We start from the raw sequence: 21,666 nt of genomic DNA on the forward strand, positions 1-21,666 counted from the left end.
TCTCTTCTGCAGACTAAATAACCCCAGTTCCCTCAGCCTCTCCTCGTAAGTCATGTGCTCCAGCCCCTTATTCATTTTTGTTGCCCTCCGCTGGACTCTCTCCAATTTGTCCACATCCCTTCTGTAGTGGGGGGCCCAAAACTGGACGCAATACTCCAGATGTGGCCTCACTAGTGCCAAATAGAGGGGAATAATCACTTCCCTTGATCTGCTGGCAGTGTACCTACTTATACAGCCCAATATGCCATTGGCCTTCTTCACAACAAGGGCACACTGCTGACTCATATACAGCTTCTCGTCCACTGTAATCCCCAGGTCCTTTTCTGCAGAACTGCCGCTTAGCCAGTCGGTCCCCACCCTGTAGCAGTGCATGAGATTCTTCCATCCTAAGTGCAGGACTCTGCACTTGTCCTTGTTGAACCTCATCAGATTTCTTTTGGCCCAATCCTCCAATTTGTCTAGGTCCCTCTGTATCCTATCCCTACCCTCCAGTGTATCTACCTCTCCCCGCAGCGTAGTGTCATCTGCGAACTTGCTGATGGTGCAATTCATCCCATCCTCCAGATCATTAATAAAGATGTGAACAAAACCAGGACCGACCCTTGGGGCACTCCGCTTGATACCGGCTGCCAACTAGACATGGAGCCATTGATCACTACCCGTTGAGCCCGACGATCTAGCCAGCTTTCTATCCACCTTATAGTCCATTCATCCAGCCCATACTTCTTTAACTTGCTGGCAAGAATACTGTGGGAGACCGTATCAAAAGCTTTGTTAAAGTCAAGATATATCACGTCCACTGCTTTCCCCCTATCCACAGAGCCAGTTATCTCATTATAGAAGGCAATCAGGGCATGACTTGCCCTTAATGAATCTATCCCCCACCGCCCCCAATTTATCCATCCCCGCTCGAGGAGTATCATGAACCCAGCCACGTTGTTACCCGGGGTTCTTTCAACCCAAAGCTCTTTTGCTCAGTGCGAGGTGGTGTCAGGAAATAAATCAGGGGAGACACGGCCATCCGACCGATAGATGGCTGGCACACACAGGACAACACTTAAACTTAAAGCTAAACTTTACTTAATCTCAAACACTCACACACATCCGCAACAGGTTAGTAAAACACCCCCAACCCTCGATAATTACCAAAGCTGAGTGTGGCTCTCAAATGGCACAACGGCAGACTTCCGTCGGCCAAATCTTCCGTCTGCCGGTGGGGACCCCCGAGATGCGTCCCGAGGGAACGTCCCTGAAGAAACCCTCCCGAACAGTCCAACTAACGCAAACTTCCCCCCCCCCTTATTTATACATTAGCACTAGGATGACGTCACTTAAAGAAAACTTGCTAAGCAAGTGATTTTTAAGAGTCAAGCAAGAGGTTTCCTTCTGATCATTAATTTAACCAGATGTGGGGGGTTTTAGAGTACGTGCCTTCATGCCCTGATAGACAGATTCCTGTTTTTCTAAAAGACAAGTCTCAGCAATTTCAACATTCTTAGCAGGAAGGGCGGAGGGTGAAGCCGCCCTTTCTGTGGTACCCAAAACCCCCTCCCCTCCTGCCTTGGTTAAGCTAAGGCTGCTGCATGGCCACTTTACGGCCGGCTGACTTGGCTACTGTTAGCAATAAGCAATAGTGATTCGGGCACTTTACTGGTTTGCCAAGATCTCCCCGAACGACGTCTCCGGCGCCCACTACGGGCCGGAGCAGGAAGTGCAGGATGAGGCGCCCGGCAGAGCTCAGAGAGGCGCCCGGAAGAACCTGCTGGAGCCCCAAAGAAGGAGAATCCGCCCGGGTTGCCGGCTGCCAGGAGAGACGCCTGAGGACAAAGGTACCGTCCCGCAGAGGGGCAGGACTTTTGGGTTCTCCCCCGGCTCAGGGAGGGGAGTGGGGTCTAGTGGTTAGAGCGGGGGGGAGGAGGGGCTGGGAGCCAGGACTCCTGGGTTCTCTCCCCCAGTGACCCCGTGCCCTGTCCCTGCAGCGGAAGCCCCGTCTGGCATCGGGGACCTGGTTCTGGCAGCTGAGCTGATGGAGATGGCCGGGGTGTCCCCCTGCTATGCCCAGCACCGGGGCGGGACCCAGCCGGCCGTGCAGCACGACCATGGGGCCTACGGCGTCCCCCAGGAGCCGGCTGCGCTGGGCCGCATGGTGCGGGAGCTGCAGGAGACGGTGCATCGGCAGAGCCAGCTGCTGCAGAGCTCGCAGGAGGCTCTGGCCGCCAGCCAGGAGCGCTGCCAGGAGCTGCAGGTGAGGGGCGAGGCACTAGGGGGCGCTGTGCTGCAAGGCGAGGGCATCATTCCCATACCCCAACCCAGAGTCAGCCGCATCCCAGCGCCAGGCGAGGGATCCCCGGATACCCAGCCCCTGCACCCCACCCCAGATGGGCTGGGCGAGGGGACCCCGGATACCCAGCCCCTGCGCCCCACCTCAGATGGGCTGGGCGAGGGGTCCCCGGATACCCAGCCCCTGTGCCCCAACCCAGATGGGCTGGGTGAGGGGTCCCCGGATACTCAGCCGCGTCTCTGGCTCTGCGTGCCGTAGGAGAGGTCGGAGAGCGAGTGCTGGGCACTGGCGTCGGAGCTGGGCCAGCGGATCGCGGCGCTGGAGGCGGAGAACCGGAACCTGCGGTGCGAGCGGGACCAGCTGGCGAGCCAGACGCAGGGGCTGCAGGAGGAGCTGGAGCGGAGCCGCAGCACGGTGCTGCACATCAGCCAGAAGCTGAAGGAGCAGGGGGGCCGGGCCGGGCCGGGCCGGTTCTGCCTGGCCAGCGTCCGGGACGACGGCAAGTGGCTGCGGTTCTACACTGGCTTCGGCAGCGCCCAGCGCCTGGCTGCGTTCCTGGCCTTCCTGACGGAGGGGGAGCCGCAGCGGGGGGCCGAGCCGGGCCCCCCCAGCGCCCTGAGCCCCGAGGACCAGCTCTTCCTGGTGCTGGTGCGGCTGCGGCTGGGGCTGCTCCTGCAGGATCTGGCCTTTCGCTTCCACCTCTCCGAGGCCACCGCCTCCCGCTACTGGCTCAGCTGGACCCAGCTCATGGAGACCCGGCTGGCCCAGGTGAGCCCCCACCCTGGGGCCGGCGCCCCATTCCCCACCCCCTGAGCCAGCCAGTCCCTGCCCTGGGGCTGGATGGGAGTCAGCGCCCCCTAGGGGGAAAAGGCCCCAGGCCCCATTCCCCACCCCCTGAGCCAGCCAGTCCCCACCCTGGGGCTAGATGGGAGTTGGCGCCCCCTAGGGGGAAAAGGCCCCAGGCCCCATTCCCCACCCCCTGAGCCAGCCAGTCCCTGCCCTGGGGCTGGATGGGAGTCGGCGCCCCATTCCCCACCCCGGGGCTGGATGGGAGTCAGCGCCCCCTAGGGGGAAAAGGCCCCAGGCCCCATTCCCCACCCCCTGAGCCAGCCAGTCCCCACCCTGGGGCCAGATGGGAGTTGGCGCCCCCTCGAGGGGAGTAGGGGAGAATCTGTGCACGGAATAGATTGGAGGGACTGGTCCACCCCTCACATGGGGAGGGGGCATTGCTTGGAGGGGTGCCCCCCCCCCAAGGGGCAGGGGTTGCCTGGAGGGACTGGTCAGCCCCCCCATATGGGGGGGAGCATAGTCCCATCTTCAGATGGGAAGGGGGTGTGGCCTGGAGGGGCTGGTCCCCCCACCTGGGAAGGGGTGTGGCCTGGAGGGACAGTCCCCCCACCTGGGAAGGGGGAGTGGCCTGGAGCCCCCCCCACCCCCGCCGGGCAGGGCCTGACACTCCCACCCCCTCTCCCGCAGGTGCCGGTGCGGTGCAGCCCGCGCTACGTGGAGCGGTTCGAGCCGCAGCGGGCGGCGCGGGTCGGGGGCGTCCCACTGGTGGTGCTGGACTGCGCCCAGCTCTGCTTCGAGGGCCGGGGCCGGCGGCTCTACGACCTGCAGGGCTGCGCCCTGGCCGCGCCCAGCGGCTTCCTGGCCTTCTGCTGCAGCCCCGCCCTGCAGGGCGGGGAGGGGGGGCCGGGGCTGCCCCCCTTCCTGCAGGACGGCCCCGTGGCCCTCAGCGCCCGGCAGGGGGAGGCCAGCCGGCAGGTGCTTAGCCTGGCCAGCCTGGCCGACAAGGCCCTGCGCTTCCGCTTCCTGCGGGGGGTCCAGCCCCCCGCCATGGAGGGCCAGGTGGGGCGGGCCTGGGCCATCTGCTGCTACCTGGCCTGCTTGCTGCATGAGCCCATGGGGCTGGCCTAGGCAGGGGGGTCTGCCTCTGCCCCTGGGGGGAGGTGGGCCTTGGGGATTCCCTGCCTCCCCCCATGGCTGGCAGGTGTGGGGCTGGTATGGGGCCCTGGATTCCCCCCTGCCAGTGGCTAGGGGGAAGGGAGATCTGGGGAGCATCCAAGGGGGCTCACTGGGGGTGGGCAGGGGGGTCCTGCTCTCAGCTGTAGCTGATCTATGTGGCAGCCTGGATAGGGCATTTGGCCCCCCAATGCCTCCTCTTGGGGGGGTCCACACTGGGAGGGGGCTATGGTTGGGGAAGGGGCAAATCCTGCTCCTCAGCCCTGGGAGGGGCCGAGCCCCCCCCGCCCCCCAATTCCAGCCCACGAAGGCAGGAGGATGGGATGGTATCGGGGCGCTGGAGGCAGCTGGATCCCTATCATTCCCCCTTCCACACAGGTGCGGGTAAAGCGAGGCACAGAAAGACCATGCTCAGCCAAGGGTGGAGCCAGGGATAGAACCCAGGAGTCCTGGCTCCCAGGACCCCCCCCCCCCCCCCCAGTACCGCCTCCCCCCCCCCAGTCAGGGAGGGAAATGGTGTCAAGTGGTTAGAGCGCACTGGGGCTGGGAGCCAGGACTCCTGGGTTCTATCCTCAGCTTTGCTGCTTCGGTTTCCCGCTTTGTTTTCTCCCCCTCCTGTCCCCGGGCTCGAGCCGTTTGGGGGTGCCTGCAGAGGGGAGGCAATTCCCCACCTTTGCCAAACTGGGGGGGCTGCAGGGCCACTGGCCACATCCCTGCTGCTCTTCATGCGGATGGGTTCGTGGATTATTTGTAACCTGTCCCCGCTTTTGGCTGGAAATAAACCCTTTGTTCCTGGGAACAGCGGTGAGGAGAGATCCGTGAGCAGGGCCCCCTCCAATAATCCACCTGTATTGCAACCTACGCCCTCCCTGGGGGCACAGCCCTGCCCCGCAGCCACGGGGAGCAGGAGAAAGCCCTCGGCCCCTCCCTTGACAGAGCGGGATTGTGGGTTCTGGGGGGTCAGGACTCCTGGGTTCTCTCTCTCTCTCCCAGGCTCTGGGAGGGAAGTGGGGTCTAGTGATTAGAGCAGGGGGCTGGGAGCCAGGACTCCTGGGTTCTCTCCCCCAGGCTCTTGGGGGGGAGTGGGGTCTAGTGGTTAGAGCAGGGGTGGGGTGGGCTTTCCATGTCCTGGCCCCAGCTCTCCCTCGGGGGGAGGTTGTCTGGAGGGGCAGGGCACTGGCCACTTGCAGCGTAAGTGAGGCACCTGCTGGGATCTCCTCTGCCCCACTGACTCGGAGCCCATCCAGCAGAGCCTTGGGGCAGAACAGATTGGGGGGGGGGGGAGGGGAGGGAGAGAGAATGACAGTGCTCCATACTGCTCACCGGCCCCAAGCAGCCCACACCCCCCCGGAGGAGCCAATGCCAGGGTACAGGGGGCAGCCCCGCGAGGGAGCCTGAGCCCCACTGGAAGGGCAGGTGCCCCCAAAACCTAGCCCTGCCCCCCTCACAGCTGCTGTCTGTGGGAGAGGGACAGGGGCAAATACAGACACTGTTACAACCTGGGGCGGCCCACGGGCTACTTATCCAGGGACCCCTCGCCTGGTGCTGAGACGCGGCCCCACCGCAGTGGGGCTGGTTATCCAGGGATTCCTCACCCAGTGCCGAGATGGGGCACGGCGCAGGGGCTGGGTATATGGGGACCCCTCCCCTGGCGCTGAGACATGGCCCCTCTGGGGCGAGGGGGCTGGGTATACGGGGGCCCGTTGCCCCGCACTGGGACATGGCCCCTCTGGGGTGGGGCGTGGGAGCTGGGTATACGGGGACCCGTGGCCCCTCTGGGTTAGTGGGGGGAAGGGGACCGCCCCGCAAGCAAACACAGCAGACGCCAGCCCACGGTTCTGACCCATTTATTGGACACAGGCAGGTGCGGGCCGGCGCCGTTAGTTCTTGTAGCCCCGGCTGGGGCGGCGGCCCCGGGCCCGCTCGAACTTCCGCCCCTTGGAGCGCACGTAGGGCCTGCGGGGAGGGGAGAGAGGGGTTAGCGCTGCCCCCCATGCCAGGGATTCCCCCACTCTGCTCAGGCCCAGTTCACAGGCTGCCCCCCGCCCGCTCTCCAGGGGTGGAAGGCCCAGGGGCACCCCGCAGCGAGGTGCCTGCAGGAGCTGGGCAAACGGCTGGTGCTGGCTCCAGGGGCAGCACAAGGGGGGGTTGTTTTCAGACATGACCCAGCGCATTAGCGGGGCAGGTCACGGGGCTCTAGTGTCTCTGGGAGTCCTGGCTCCCCCCCCTCATAACCGGGGAGAGAACCCAGGAGTCCTGGCTCCCGCAACCACCAGACCCCACTCCCCTCCCATAGCGAGGGAGAGAACCCAGCAGTGCCGGCCCCCCCCCCCCCACAAGAACATGATCCACTCTGGGGATATGCCTCTATTACCCGGACTTCCCCCCAGCCAGGGCTCGTGCTCAGCCCAGCTGGGCCAGGCACAGGAAGCGGGACCTGGAGCAGGGGCGGGAGGGGGTTTGTACTCACTTGGTGTGACTGTGGGGGGTGCCGGGGGCCTTGCCGAAGTGCCGGTACACCTCGCGTCCCTTCCTGGGCCCTGTGGGGAGACAGCGTTACACCAAAAGTGACCCCTCGCATGGGGGCACAGCCCCCCCCCCAACTCCCAGGAAAGGCCCGGAGGGAAGGACGTGGCCTCTGGCTCAGAGACAGCGCAAGGAGGGCTGCTCCGGCCACCAGCCCACAGGGGCAGCCTGGCGCTATGCAGAGCTCGGGGCCAGCAACTCCATCTGCCAGGGCACGGCGGTGAGAGCCCCGTTCTTCTGCGCCAGGAGCCCCCCCACAGCTGTGCCCGAGGCAACTCCCAGGCCGGCAGGGTAGAGCTTGACTTTAGGGAGGCTTCTGATACCGTCCCGCAGACCTGATCATGCACAAACTAGGGAAAGCCAACCTAGATGGAGCTACTATAAGGGGGGTGCAGAACTGGTTGGAAAACCGTCCCCAGAGAGTAGTGATCAGTGGTTCAGTCAGGCTGGAAGGGCAGAACGAGCGGGGTCCCGCATGGATCGGTTCTGTTCAATATCTGATTTACATAATGGCATAGAGAGAACACGGATAAAGTTTGCGGACGATACCAAGCTGGGAGGGGTTGCGAGCGCTTTGGGGGACAGGATTAAAATTCAAAATGATCTGGACAAAGTGGAGAAATGGTCTGAAGTCAGTAGGATGAAATTCAATAAGGACAGGGGACTGGACTCGATGACGTCTCGAGGTCCTTTCCAGTCCTAGAATCTATGAAATGCAAAGTGCTCCACTTAGGAAAGAACAATCAGTTGCACACATACAATGAATGCATCCGATGAAGTGGGTTTTAGCCCATGAAAGCTTATGCTCAAATAAATTTGTTAGTCTCTAAGGTGCCACAAGTACTTCTGTTCTTTAAACTGGGAAATGACGGCCTAGGAAGGAGTACGGCAGAAAAGGATCTGGGGGACCACAACAGTGTAACGCTGCTGCAAAAAAACCCAACATCCTTCTGGGATGTATTGGCAGAAGTGTAAGCAAGACACGAGAAGTAATTCTTCCGCGCTGATTAGGCCTCAACTGGAATATTGGGTCCAGTTCTGGGCGCCACATTTCAGGAAAGATGTGGAGAAATTGGAGAAAGTCCAGAGAACGGCAACAAAAATGATTAAAGGTCTAGAAAACATGACCTATGAGGGAAGATTGAAAACATTGGGTTTGTTTAGTCTGGAGAAGAGACGACTAGACTGGGAGGGGACAGGATAACAGTTTTCAAGTACATAAAAGGTTGTTACAAGGAGGAGGAAGAAAAATTGTTCTTCTTAACCTCCGAGGATAGGACAAGAAGCAATGGGCTTAAATTACAACAAGGGCGGTTTAGGTTGGACATTAGAAAAAACTTCCTGCCAGGGTGATTAGGCACTGGAATAAATTGCCCAGGGAGGTTGTGGAATCTCCATCACTGGGGATTTTTAAGAGCAGGTTGGACAAACACCTGTCAGGGATGGCCTAGATAATCCTTTGTCCTACCATGAGTGCAGGGGGCTGGACTAAATGACCTCTCGAAGTCCCTTCCAGTTCTATAATTCTATGTAGGGCCCCCCGCCTGGGGCGGCCAGCTCTGGGGTGGGGCGCTGGGGCTGAGTATACAGGGACCCCTTGCCCAGTGCAGGGACACAGCCCCTCTGGGGTGGAGCGCGGGGGCTGGATACACAGGGACCCCTCGCCCGGCGCTGGGACACTGCCCCTCTGGGGTGGGGCAGGTCCATTTCAACAGCACTAACAGTGCAGGCCCTAACACCCCACCCTGTTCAAACTGGCTGCCCGGGGACAGCGCCCCCTGCTGAGCCCCGGCCCTGCAGCCCAGCTGGCCCCAGCTGCCTGTTGCAAGTTGTGTGGGGCAGGGCCGGTGCCCGTCCCAGCAGAGGGCGTGGGAGGACTCACCCGAGAGCAGCACGGTGCCCTGGCCCTTGGGGGCTGCCATGGCCAGCTGGTCAAAGGTCATGATCTGACCCCCTGCCTTCAGGATGCGACTGCGGGCTCCTTGGGTCACCCGCAGGGCACAGACCTGCCAGGAGAGACGGGTCAGTGACAGCCCCAGTGCTGGCCCCCAGCCTCCCCCCCACACTCCCCTCCCAGTAGAGAACCCAGGAGTCCTGCCCCCATCCCAAACACTAGCCCCCCACTCCCCTCCCAGAGCTTGGGAGAGAATCCAGGAATCCTGGCTCCCCCCCACTCCCCATTCCCCTCCCAGAACCAGTTTCACCTTCAGCTTGGGGATGTCGTGGATGCGGATGTCGTCGGTGATGGTTCCCACCACCACGGCTGTCTTGTTATCCCGCCCCGGGAGCTTCATCTTGCGGATCTGGGGCAGGAAGGGGGCAGAGGCTCAGTGAGGACCCCCCCCTCTGGGCAGTGCCCCCGGGACATGGCCCTCCCCGGACATGCTGTCAGTATCTCCAGGGTACAGGGACTCAGGCAGGAGGTCGAGGGTAGGGCCGGCCCGGCAGGGGCCACAGGACGGCGGTCGAGGGTAGGGCCGGCAGGGGCCGTGGGTCGGGGTTTGGGGCCGTGTAGGGCCCACGGGGTTGAGAGTGGTGCCGGCCCCGCAGGGGCCGCGAGACGGGGGCCGAGGGTAGGGCCGGCCCCGCAGGGGCCGCGGGATGGGGTTTGGGGCCATGTAGGGCCGGCAGGGGCTGCGGTCGAGGGTAGGGCCAGCCCGGCAGGGGCCGCGGGACGGGGTTTGGGGCTGTGTAGGGCCAGCAGGGGCTGCGGTCGAGGGTAGGGCCAGCCCGCCGCGGGACGGGGTTTGGGGCTGTGTAGGGCCAGCAGGGGCCGTGGTCGAGGGGCACCAGCAGACCCCCCCCTCCCCCGGTCCCCACGTACCATGCGGGAGAGGGCAAGCGGCGGGCGGTTGGTGCGGCTCATGAAGAGGCGTTTCAGGACGACCTTGTTGAAGCGGGAGCTGGTGCGGCGCGCCAGGAAACGGTACAGCTGGGGGAACATGGCCGTCAGGGGGAGCCCTTCGCCCCACCCCCACCCCACAGGCACCCAGGGGAAACTGAGGCAGCGAAAGGGTCTACTGGCTGCGCTTGCACAGGTCACATCAGTCAGCGGCAGAGCCAAGCACAGAACCCAGGTGTCCTGGCTCCCAGCCCCCCCTCCCCTTCCCAGAGCCAGGGACAGATCCCAGGAGTCCTCACTCCCCACACTCCCCCAGCGGAGAGAACCCAGGCGTCCTGGCGGGGGGCGCGTTACCTTGACCAGCAGGCGCAGGTAGATGTCCTGGCTCTTGGGCTCCGTGCGGCGAACCTTGCGGTCCTTGTTGTGTCGGATATCGACACCCTGGGGGGGACAGACACTGTCAGGGCCCCTACCTCAGTGTCTCCCCCCAGGACTCCCCAAGCTATGGGTCTGAGGGGTGCCCCGACTCTCCCATGCACCCAGTACCCCGTAAGTCACCCCATCCCCTGCTGCCGCTACCCCAACAGCCACTGCTCCCAGGCAAATTAGAACCCCCCCCACCCCAGGGTGCACACAGCAGCCCCCCCCATGCCCTGTCCCCCCAGCTCCTCCCTTCTTCATCCTGCCCCTTACAGGGTGACCCCCCCCAGCCTCCCCCAAACAGCCCACCCACCAGTACCATCCCTCCTCTCAGACCATATGCCCCACAGTACCCCCCACACTGGGTGCCCTCTGTATCCTCCCCTGCTGGGTGCTCCCCGCCACACCAGGTAACCTCCATGCCCTCTGCTCCACAGGTCCCCCCAACCCCCACCCCACTTGGTGCCCCATGTGCCCCCTCACCTCCTCTTATATGACCCCCTTCCCAGCCTCTGCACATGGTGCCCCCCATACCCTCCCCCAACCCCCACTGGTAACCCCCCAGCCCTGCTATGTGCCCCCGGTACCCTCCCCCACTGGGATCCCCCCACCCCTTCTATGTGACCCCTGTACCCTTCTCCACCCCCACTGGGTGCCCCCCATGCCCGCTATGTGCCCCCCGTACCCTCCCCCAACCCCCACTGGGATCCCCCCACCCCTGCTATGTGCCCCCCGTACCCTCCTCCACCGCCACTGGGTGCCCCCCATCCCCGTTATGTGCCCCCCGTACCCTCCCCCAACCCCCACTGGGATCCCCCCCCACCACGGCTGGGTACCCCCCCACTCTCACATGCCACCCCCAGACCCCTCCCCTTGCCCGCCCCCCACCAGCTGTCCCCGGGCAGGAGCCCCCCCAGCTCCCCGCATGTGTGCGGGGAGGCCCCGACGATGGAGGCCCCCCCGCCCATTCAGGGCGATCCGGCCCCCCGGGGCCCCGCCACGGCCCCCGCAGCCCCGGGCCCGAGCTCGGCGCCCCCTGCCCGGCGGATGGCGGCGGATTCCCCTGCGCCCCCCCCCCCGCTTACCATGGCGGCGGCGGCGGCTCGGCCTGGGAAGGAAGGAGGCGGGGCCGCGCGGGTGCTGATGGGAGCGGGCGCTCCGCTCTATGGCAGCGCGGCGGCAGGCAGAGCCCCGCTGGGGCCAGACGTGCGACGCTCCGGCCGGCGGGCTCGATGGTGCTGGAGGACTCCGAACTATAATAGAGCAGCTGATAGAGTGTATGGAGCCCAGCCAGATCAGTTATCACAGAGATTGGGGCTAGACTAGGCTGGGCCAGGGATACTAGAGCAGAACAGAATGTGGCTACTGGAGTTAACCAGAGTACAATATAACATGGTCACTAGACAGGAATAGAGCAGAACAGATCCGAAGTTGGTGACTGGACTAGGGTGACTAGATGTCCCGATTTTATAGGGACAGTCCCGATTTTTTGGGTCTTTTTCTTATATAGGCTCCTATTACCCCCCACCCCCTGTCCCGATTTTTCACACTTGCTGTCTGGTCATCCTAGACTGGACAGACTAGACCAGCCGGACTAGACTAGTTTGGACACTAGACTAGACCACAGTGACTGCGCCTCAGATCCATGGGGAATTCTGACATGTTGCAATTTCGTTTCCTCCCTCAAGTGGAAATCTCACCTGTTTGGGCAAAATAATTCATCCCGAGTTGCTTCCTTTCGGCCTCATGGACACCTTTAAGCCTTTCTATTGTGTTGCCTTATCACGGAGAACATCAAAGCCCAAAGGAAGCGGCCGAAAGGAAACCTTTGGCCCATATTGAAAGGAAACGTTTTCTGCAGAACGTTTACAAGACATTGACACATGCCTGCGTTTTGATGTTACCTGATATTCATTTTCCAATGGAAAACTTCTTCCGTCCATTCATTTTCAGGTCTCTCTGGTTGCCATTCATACACAATTACTTGTACATTTGAATCTTGGGGGGTAGGAGGAGGGGAGGAATTGGTTACCACACAGATGGGATAAAAAATCTATATACCAATATGGGAGGAATAGACTAGAATAATAGTGTGTGTCTCATTATTAAAAATAATACATAGAGTCTGATTGATGCCTTTAAGTATTAGCACAATGCAAATAATTCGTTGTTTTTATTACAAATTATTATTTATTAATTTATTATTAATTTGTTACACTTATAATAAACTTAAACCACTGTGGGTGCTTAGATTGTGAGCTCTTGGGCGGCACCGTATTAACACCTGGTAGAAATAATAATGTACAGCCCCTAGCGCAATGTGGTCCTGGGCCGTGATTGGAGCTCCTAGGTGCTACCGTAATACCCCTAATAACTGATGTACAGCTCCTAGCACAATGGGAGTCCAGCTCTGCATTTCCCCTACTAAATATGGCCGCCATCTGCATTAGCTGTTATGGAGGGAGAAGCAATTTTCTTTGCCCACATCCAAGATGGCCGTAATGCCCATTTGATTACTATGGGAGGGCTGGGAATAAAGGCAGGGCCTAGTTCCCAGAACAAAGATGGCCGCCCCACTGCGTCGGTTCATACAGGGAGGAAACTATCTCCCTTGCCCACACTCAAAAGGGCCGCCACATCCCATTGAATCGCAGGGAGGAGGGTGGAGCCAGACCTTTCCGCCCACAACAAAGATGGCCGCCACAGGGGCGTTCGGAAGCAGGGCGAAGCCGGCGCTGCCCACCACAAAGGTGGCCGCCGCCTGGTCCGGGAGTAGGAGCGGAGGTGGGCGTGGGTGTCGAGCGCCCTGATTGGTGAGACTGGAAGGGCAGCTCTGTGATTGGCTGGAGCCAGCCACGCCTCCCCATTTATGGGGCCGGCTAGCGGCTGCTGGAAGCACTTCCTGGAGAGAGGGAGGGAGGGAGGGAGGGAGGCAGCTCCAGGGGGGGCAGAGGGAAGGGGGGCGAGGGAGTAAGAGGGGGGCGAGGGGAAGCACCTGCTGCCGGGGGCAGGGGATGGTGGCAGGTGTCAGCCCTGCAGGGGGGCCCATTTCCCAGCCCCCCTGCCCTATAGCGCGGGGCCAGGCTGCTCCCCGCCTGCGTCCCTAGCTGGGGGGGTCTGGATCGGTTCCAACCCCCCCGTTTCCCCAGGCCCCATTGCGGGCCGGTGGGAGGGGGGTGGTGGAGAGAAACTTTCTAAGTGTCTTTAAAAATCCCAGCGACTCCTGGCTCCCTCCTGCCTAGCCGGGCCCCCCACCGCCAGGCGAAGGCAGACATCGGGGAGGGGGGAGAGGGCTGGACCCAACTCAGCTCCCCCCTCCCCGCTGGGCCCCTCGGGAGGGGAAAGGCTAAAGCCGGCTTCTGGATCCCTGCGGGCCCTTCCCCCGGCTGAGCCGCTTAGTCAGGCCGGTTCTCATTCCTCGGCTGCCTGAGATTCCCCAAGATTCCTGCCCCGGGGCGCTCCCCGCGGGGATGGGGCATCTTGGGGTGTGACGATCTCACCGGAGTCTGGGTGGGCCAGAGGCAGCAGAACAGACTTGGGGTTTGGGTCTGGACATTTCTCCTAGTGGGGTTAGTTGTTCCCTGGCCCGCCGGCCCGGTGCTGATCCACCCCCCTGCCCAGGAGCGGGCCATGTCCTAGTGGCGGTTTGGGCGGGGTGGGGTGGGGAACTGGGGGAGAGTGGATGGTGCTGGAAGGACCCACCCGAGGTGCGGCTTGAGCCTGCTGGGGAAGGCTGGGTGGGCCACGGCACCGCCGGGAAGATGAGCCTCGTCCTGGGCCCGTACGGCGAGGGCGCGGAGACGCTGCTTCACGGGGAGTTTGGGGCTTACCCCTCCAAGGGCTCCCGCTACGCCCTCAGCCTGACCCAGACGGCGCTGCACATCCAGCGGCTGGTGCCCAAGCCGGAGACGGACCAGCGCACCGTGGTGCCCCTGGCCGAGGTGGTGGGCTGCCACACGCTGCGCAGCCGGGCGCCGGCCGACCGGGCGGCGTATTTCTCTGTCTACGCCTACCCGCTGAAGAAGAGGAAGGTGGCGGTGGGGTCGGGGCGCGGGCGGCAGAGGGCGGCACGGACCTTTCAAGTGGACGGGGCCGACGACTACGAGAAGAACCAAGCGGTGGCGGAGAAATGGGCGGCTGCCATCAAGTGCCTGGTGCTGGGTATCCCCATCTCCAGTGACACAGGTAAGGCCACCACTGTGCCGTCTGCCCTGCTCCCCTCCCGGAACTGGGGTGAGAACCCAGGAGTCCTGGCTCCCAGCCCCCACCCGCATCGCCCTCACCCACTAGACCGCACTCCCAGAGCTAGGGAGAGAACCCAGGAGTCCTGGCTCCCAGCCCTCCCCTGCTCTAACCACGAGACCCCACTCCCCTCCCAGAGCCAGGGAGAGAACCCAGGCATCCTGGCTCCCAGAACCCGAGACTAAGTTCTCTCCGGTTGGACCTGCTGTAACAATAATAAAACAGATGCTGTTGTGGAGACCCAGAGACGGTTCCGCCCGGGGCCTGGAGATGGGACGTCAGCCCCCCTCGGACGTTTCACTGCCCTGGCCCTGAATGTGTGCCCGGGACAGGGGGTTGCAGCCAGCAATGGCTCCGTGATCTCAGCTGCTGGAGAGCCCCAAAACCAGACCCGGCGAAGAGGGGACCCCTGCCCCACCTGCCCCCTCTAGCTTCGCCTGCCAGGCTGAACCGCCCTTGGTGGGTTTTACAGGCACAGGATGGGGGCCCGGACGCCTGGGTTCTCTCCCTGGCCCTGGGAGGAGAGGGGGAGTCTGGTGCTTAGAGCGTGGCGGGTGGAATGGGGAGCTGGGATCAGGACGCCTGGGTTCTCTCCCCGGCCCTGGGAGAGGGGTCCAGCCCCTAGAGTATGGGGCAGCTGGGAGGCAGGCTATCTGGATTGTGTGTGCCCGCAGGTGGGGCTGGGGAACCAGTACCCGGGTGGTGCCTGGCATGCTTGGGGCCCGGATGGCAACGCCTCGGTTCAGGGAATTTGCAGGCCGGGTGCGGCCCCGTCCTTTCCTTGTCCCGGGCGGGGATCCAGGGGCAGGGCTGGGCTGGGCTCCTTTGTCTTCCACAGCGTGGCCAAAGGTCAATGGATTGTCTTGAAGGTGGGGCTGTCGGATTCCTTGTCCTCCACCCCCTAGGCTCCCCTTGGGGGCCCCATCTCTCCCCCTGCACACACACTTGGTCTAACCCCTCCCATATCAGGGCCTCTCAAGGAGCCTCCCAAACCCTGGGGGGGCAGGATCCCTCCTGGAGGGACTGGGGGTTGCCTTCGGCACTGGCTCCCCAGCTCTATGCACCTGCTGAGGGATGGGAGGGTGCTGAAGGCGGGGCTGGATTGGGGGGCAGATGCCATGGACGGGGGCTTGGTGGCATGGGGGTTGGCTCCAGGGAGTGCGTAGGGACAGGGTGGGGGGCTCTGGCAGGGGTGTGCATGGGTGCAATTGAGGTGCATGAGTGGGGCTGGCTGGTTGAGGGGCACGCTGGGCATAGGGTATATTGGGGGGGTATCAGCGCTGCCTCTCTGGGCTGGGGACCCTGCAGAACCTGCCCCACTATCAGCCCTGGGTGTAAAGTGCAGCCGTCTCCGCCTGGTACGATAACCGGGGAACTTTTGACTTGGAGTGAGGAGCATCCACCCCCCTCCAACCACTTGATTACATGCCCCTCCCAGAGCTGGGGATAGAACCCAGGAGTCCTGGCTCCCTGCTGTAACCACTATACCCCACTCCCGTCCTAGAGCCAGGGAGAGAACCCAAGAGTCCTGGCTCCCAGCTCCCAGTGGGCAGGCACTAGGAAATGGATGAGTGTTTGCATGCCCCAGCATTCCTTTTGCAGTGTGTGGTGGTGGTTCTGGGTTCATCTTTCCTCCCTGCACATCCTCCGGGCTCACTTATCTACTTCCCTCACCCTGCCGGGCAGGGCGCTCTCCCCTGGCAGTCTGTGCTGGGCCCTAGGGGGGTGCTATGCAGCCTGGAGTGGGGTGGGGGACTCAGTAGAGGGCCCTCTTCCTATGCCTCACCACAGAGGGGCTGCATCTCCGTGCCAGGCGAGGGGTCCATGTATAACCAGCCCCCACATCCCACCCTCCTGCCACTGTCACGCTGGCTCAGAAGCTCAGGGCGGATCAGTCTAATATTGTCCTGGGTTCCTCGTTACATGACCCGACTGTGTCACAGCTTGGCCGCCTGGCTGGCCGTTCGCTGCACCGCCTGGCCGTGGTCGGCCTGGCATCCTTCAGCGGTCGGTGCCTCGCTCTGCATCCGCCACCTGCGGGGGGAGGTTGCGTTCTGGCTCGTTCCTCCCGACGAACGGACGGAGACGTGTCAATCCCATGTGATCAGGGCACTCGACAGCTGGAGTTCACCATCCTTTTTCTCCGTCCCCTCGGTCGCGAACGTGATCGCCTGGTTCTAGGCTTGGTGACTCTCTCCATAGATTCTTTTCCAAAGCCGGATCGGGAGCGCTGAGTTGTCGTGCCATCCGGAGCTGTGCAGGACTATGGCCAGGAGCTGCTATCGGTGTCTATCTGTAACTCGGAAGAGCGAAGGATGGCTCTTCCCTGCTGTGGGATTTTTCTGGGCTCTCTGATTTCCTCAGCGTCTCCATTCGCTTGCGATCAAAATGACTGAAATCCCGCGGCAGTGAATCGTGGCCTGTTGTTTTCTACTGGATCTCCTTTCCAACGTCCAAGATCAAATCCTCCGTCAAATTCTTCCATCGTGGCTGCCACGCGGCGGCCGAGAAGGTCGTTGGTTTTTGATCCCGTGCGCTCTGAACGCAAAGCCGTTGTCTCTGTAAGTCATTTCTGCGATGAGCCGGCCTGGGCTGCCCTCCAGGGCAAGTCACGGCTGCATGAGGTGACCTCGACTCTGGTTGGGGTCGAAGGCGATTGTAAATCCCGTCGGACGTGAGGGAGACCTCTGCTCCTGGGCCAGTTGTCAAGTCTTGCCACGAATATTCACTTTCGCCTTCCAGGCAGGCTCTTTGGCATCACACGTGATCGGTCCCAGAACAACGTCTCATCTGGATTGTCTGTAATACAAGTCCCCGCTCAGACCGCGTGGGTGCGGCAAACTGCTGCAAAATGTCCATACTTCGTGCATTTATGAAAGCGTGCGTCTTCGGCTGGGCGTGCGTCGTCTCTTGGGATACGAATGTTCCCCAACTTGTGCATTTAGGCTGTCAGGCTTTGGCGTTTGGAGTTTGACCCTTTCGCCTGGGAGATCTCGCTCCTTGCCTCCGAGGTTTCATGGCAACGGCTTGTTGTCCTCCTACCGTGTCCAAACAGCTTCTAAGCTGGTTTCTGGTTTTTCAGGTTTGGCCAGCTGCCCTCCGCATTGCTGGGGCTTGCTGTTTGAACAGGGTTAAGTCTGGCTTTAATTTCAACTGCCCTGCAAGGTTTTTATCCGTGCACCCAACGCCCAGCCTGGCCCTGGTGTTTTCGTGTTGCCAGCCAATGCGTGCCGAGCTCTTCTGAAACCGGCAGCCTTTTTCCCCCTGCTCCTTCAGCTCTCTGCTGGACACCTGCTGTTCCATAAGCCACGGTTCTCCGCAGTATAAAGCAGGCACCAAAAATTGGCAGCAGCCTGGCCTTGTCAGCCTAGCGACAGGCTTCGGGGAAGTCAGAGCATGTACCCATTTGCTCGGAGCGGAAGGAGCACCCTGTGGATTGTCCCTCTCCTTGGGGAGCTTTGCCAATGGGTGGGCTAGCGAAGCTGAGAGATTCAGGGGCTTTGAGGCGAGACCGGGTGATTGGAGTCTGCGGGGGGAGGGGGGGGTGTATGTTGGGGTTTTTTATGCTTCCTGGTTGCAACATTTGGTGCTTCCATGTCTTCCCTCTGGCTCGCTCTTGGCAGCCCGGAGCGTGCACCTTGTGTACAGGAAGCGGCAGGGCTGCTAACACGGCAGGCGTCTGTATCAGATCTGGCTGGAGTACAGGGCTTCCCTCGCCCGGCTGGGCCTTCCATCAGCCTTTAATGTGCTGCCGGGGGGAAGGGCAGGGACGGCTGAGGTTGGCTCCAGCGAGGTGTGTGGTGCCCACGGGCATCGGGTGGCTCAACAGTTCAGCATTCCATTACAATTCCTGTACTCCCCGCGCCCCACCCCAGAGGCAGCCGGGTCTCAGCGCCGGGCGAGCGGTCCCTGTGTAACCAGCCCCCGGCCCCAGAGGCAGCCGCGTCTCAGCGCCGGGCGAGGGGGTCCCCGTGAAATCAGCCCCCGGCCCCAGAAGGGCCACGTCTCAGCACTGGGCAAGGGCTCCCTGTATACCCAGCCCCCGCGCCTCGCCCCAGAGGCAGCCGCATCTCAGCGCCAGGCGGGGTTCCCCTGACCTGCTCTCCCTGCTCTCCTTTCAGACATCGCCCCCAGCCTCCTGCCGCGCCCACGCCGGCTGCTGCTGCTGCTGAACCCGTTTGGGGGCAGGGGCCTGGCCCTCCAGTGGTGCCAGACCCATGTGCTGCCCATGATCACGGAGGCGGACATCAGCTTCAACTTGATCCAGACAGGTGACAGGGGACCGGGGGCGGGCGGGAGAGAGAAGGACCTGCGGCCTGTGGGGCAGGGCGATGGGCTGGGGAGGAGGGGGAAGGGCCTGGGGGGCAGGGCGACGGGCTGGTGGGGGAGGGGGAAGGGCCTGCGGCCTGGGGGGCAGGGAGATGGGCTGTGGGGGAGGGGGAAGGGCCTGGGGGGCAGGGCGACGGGCTGTCTGATACCCCGTCTCTCTCCTCCTGCTCCCAGAGAGGCCAAACCACGCCCGGGAGCTGGTGAAGAGCATCAACCTGGCAGAATGGGATGGGATCGTCGCCATCTCAGGGGATGGGCTCCTATATGAGGTAATGCCCCGCCCCTTCCCCGGCCATAACGTCCCCGGCACCCTCCCCTGCTGTCCGCTCCCCTCACGGAGCCAGGGAAAGAACCCAGGAGTCCTGACTTCCAGGCCCCCCCCCCTGCTCTCACCACTAGCCTCCACTCCCCTCCCAGAGCTGTGGAGAGAACCCAGGAGTCCTGGCTCCCAGCCCCCCCTACTCTAACCACTAGATCCCACAGTGGTTCACCTTTGTGCCGAGCAGGTTCTCAACGGGCTGATGGAGCGCCCTGACTGGGAGCAGGCGATCAAGATGCCGGTTGGGATTTTACCGAGTGGTTCGGGGAACGCCTTGGCCGGAGCCATCAACTGTAATGCCGGGTAAGGGCAGCGCTAGCGGGGGTGTGTGGGGGACGGGGGGCCTGGGAGCCCGGATGCCTGGGTTCTCTCTGGCTCTGAGAAGGGAAGGGGGTCTAGTGGTTGGGGGGGGCCTGAGAGTCAGGACTTCTGGGTTCTATACCCGGCTCAGGAAGGGGAGTTGGGACTGGGGGGGTGCATGGGGAGCAAATGGGGGTTGTGGGGAGAGGCCCTCCCCTATCCTGCACCTCCTGCCCAACCTGCTCTCCCCATGTGTCCCCCTGGGAGCTGGGGCGAGCGGCTCCCCCTGCAGCAAGGGGGATCGGGGGGGTGGTTTGCCAGGGGGCTGCATCCCCTGGCCGGTCGGCTCACCCCAATCCTGCCCCCCAGCAGGCTGGAGCAGGTGCTGGGCCTGGAGCTGCTGCTGAACTGCGCCCTGCTGCTGTGCCATGCGGCTGTGGCCCCGCTGGACCTGGTGGCCGTCACCACGGCCTCGGGTGCCCGCTGCTTCTCCTGCCTCAGCGTGGCCTGGGGCTTCGTCTCGGACGTGGACATCGAGAGCGAGAAGTACCGGCACATGGGCGCCGCCCGCTTCACGCTGGGCACTCTGGTGCGCCTGGCCTCCATGCACACCTACCGCGGGCGCCTCTCCTACCTGCCCGCCGCCGACGCCACCGCCCACCGGCCCATCTCCCGCAGCATCACCGTGGCCCCCAACGGCCGCCTGCCCCTGCAGCGCCTGCCCTTGCACCGCGCCCTGTCCGACATGGGGCTGTGTGAAGAGCGCCACGCCTTCCGGGGGGCTGAGCCGGCTCCCGCACCCTGCCCCTCGCCCGGCTCCCCGCCCCCCTCCTCCGCCTCCGTCCTGCCCCCGCCCAGCTTCTCCTTCGAGCCTGGGCCGGGGGAGCTGCCGGCCGGCGGGGCGGGTGAGGCCCAGGTGGGCGGCCCCCCGGACGAGCTGTTGGTGCCGCTGGGGCAGCCGGTGCCCGGCTCCTGGGTGACGGTGGAGGACGACTTTGTGCTGGTGCTGGCCATCTACCAGAGCCACCTGGGGGCCGACCTCTTCGCCGCCCCCTTCGCCCGCTTCGACGACGGGCTCATCCACCTCTGCTTCATCAAAGCCGGCATCTCCCGCGCCGCCCTGGTCCGCCTCTTCTTGGCCATGGAGAAGGGCAGCCACTTCGAGCAGGAGTGCCCCCATCTCGTCCACGTGCCCGTCCGGGCCTTCCGCCTGGAGCCCCTCACCCGCAAGGGCATCCTGACCGTGGACGGTGAGCGGGTGGAATACGGCCCCATCCAGGGCCAGGTGCACCGGGCCCTCGCCAGACTTATCACCGGCATCAACCGCCTCAAGATTGCCACCGGCTGATGCCCCCGGCTGGGCGCGGAGAGAGGGGCCCCAGTCCCCTCTCCGGCCGGCTTGTTTCAGGGGGTAGCCAGAAACGGCTGGAAGGGGACGTGCTGCCCTCCCTCCTGGCGGCAGGGGGCGCAGCGGGGACCAAGCCGCGCTGCCCCTGCCCGGCTCCTGCCTAAAGCTGCGTATTTATTGCTTTGATCCTGGCATCACCCACTGAGTGAATGTCACGGGGGGGCGTGACCCCCTGTGGGAGAGGAGGGGGTGTTTCCCACCATGTGGGGGTCGCAGGCGAGAAAGGAAAGGGATGGGCTACGTGAGGTGCTGCGCGTGGCCCTTTTTCACCTCTACCCCATCCCGTGTCCAGGGGCCACTAGGGAGTCGGAACCGGGCCTGTTCCCATTGCCTGCCACTAGGGGGAGGCTTTGCCCGTGGGGGGAGCCACGGGGCTGGTGCCTCCGGCCACTAGGGGGAGTGGGAGGGGCTGGCAGGTGTCCGAGCAGGTGCTTCAGTACCCCATGTCTCCCCCTAGGGGCCTGCTGGGGAGCTGCCCTCGCATGCGTGCCAGGTGTGCAGCCTTCTGTCTCCCCCTAGGGGCTGGAGGCAGGGCTGCAGGCAAGACGCTCCCATTACACGCGGGGTGGTGGTGGGGAAGTGGCGTTGCAGACCAGTTGCTGATCTCCGCGGTGCGGTCATTCTGGCTGCCCGCCCCCGCTCTAACCACTAGCGCCCCCTCCCCCCGGAGCCAGGCTAGAACCCAGGAGTCCTGGCTCCCAGACCCCACCCCACCCCCGCTCTAACCACTAGACCCCCTTCCCCTACATGAGCAGCAGGTAAAATTTTTGGAGGGGAGTGGGGTCTAGGGGGTGAGGGCAGTGGTGGGCAGGTATGTGCCTCAGTTTCCCTCTGTCCCAGAGGCTGGCAGGCTGGCCCCCCTCCGATGGCCGTGTGCCAGGTGCACCAGAGCCCGGCGGGAAGGGGCAGGGCCCGGCAAAGGATGCAGGCTGGAGATTTCTTTGCACTAAAACCTCTGTGTTCTGTGAGTGGGGACGGCCAGCGTCGTGTGCTGCGGGAGGGGGGGGAGATAATGTCTGTCTGTCCTGTGTGTCCTA

General features: G+C 63.2%; 3 protein-coding genes across 3 annotated transcripts; 2 read left to right on the forward strand and 1 right to left on the reverse strand.

Moving 5' to 3' along the window:
- Window positions 1-1,190: 1,190 nt before the first annotated feature.
- Window positions 1,191-4,303, forward strand: LOC112121898. Its single transcript, XM_026658133.1, has 4 exons — window positions 1,191-1,829; window positions 1,980-2,245; window positions 2,540-3,049; window positions 3,758-4,303. The coding sequence occupies exons 2-4, from the start codon at window positions 2,027-2,029 to the stop codon at window positions 4,196-4,198; spliced, it is 1,170 nt and encodes a 389-aa protein (XP_026513918.1). The 5' UTR covers window positions 1,191-1,829; window positions 1,980-2,026; the 3' UTR covers window positions 4,199-4,303.
- Window positions 4,304-6,074: 1,771 nt separating this feature from the next.
- Window positions 6,075-11,203, reverse strand: RPL18 (ribosomal protein L18). Its single transcript, XM_026658128.1, has 7 exons — window positions 11,117-11,203; window positions 9,966-10,052; window positions 9,594-9,701; window positions 8,974-9,072; window positions 8,652-8,775; window positions 6,714-6,783; window positions 6,075-6,199 (listed from the first exon to the last, which is right to left on the reverse strand). The coding sequence occupies exons 1-7, from the start codon at window positions 11,117-11,119 to the stop codon at window positions 6,124-6,126; spliced, it is 567 nt and encodes a 188-aa protein (XP_026513913.1). The 5' UTR covers window positions 11,120-11,203; the 3' UTR covers window positions 6,075-6,123.
- Window positions 11,204-13,027: 1,824 nt separating this feature from the next.
- On the forward strand, window positions 13,028-21,660 carry SPHK2 (sphingosine kinase 2). Its single transcript, XM_024202040.2, has 5 exons — window positions 13,028-14,216; window positions 18,395-18,544; window positions 18,777-18,871; window positions 19,109-19,224; window positions 19,594-21,660. Exons 1-5 carry the CDS (start codon window positions 13,793-13,795, stop codon window positions 20,567-20,569), a joined length of 1,761 nt encoding a protein of 586 aa, XP_024057808.1. The 5' UTR covers window positions 13,028-13,792; the 3' UTR covers window positions 20,570-21,660.
- The last annotated feature ends 6 nt before the right edge of the window (window positions 21,661-21,666 follow it).

This window comes from Terrapene carolina, unplaced genomic scaffold (assembly GCF_002925995.2).
Source record: "Terrapene carolina triunguis isolate 2854851 unplaced genomic scaffold, T_m_triunguis-2.0 Scaffold401, whole genome shotgun sequence".
NCBI classification, from domain to species: domain Eukaryota; kingdom Metazoa; phylum Chordata; order Testudines; family Emydidae; genus Terrapene; species Terrapene triunguis.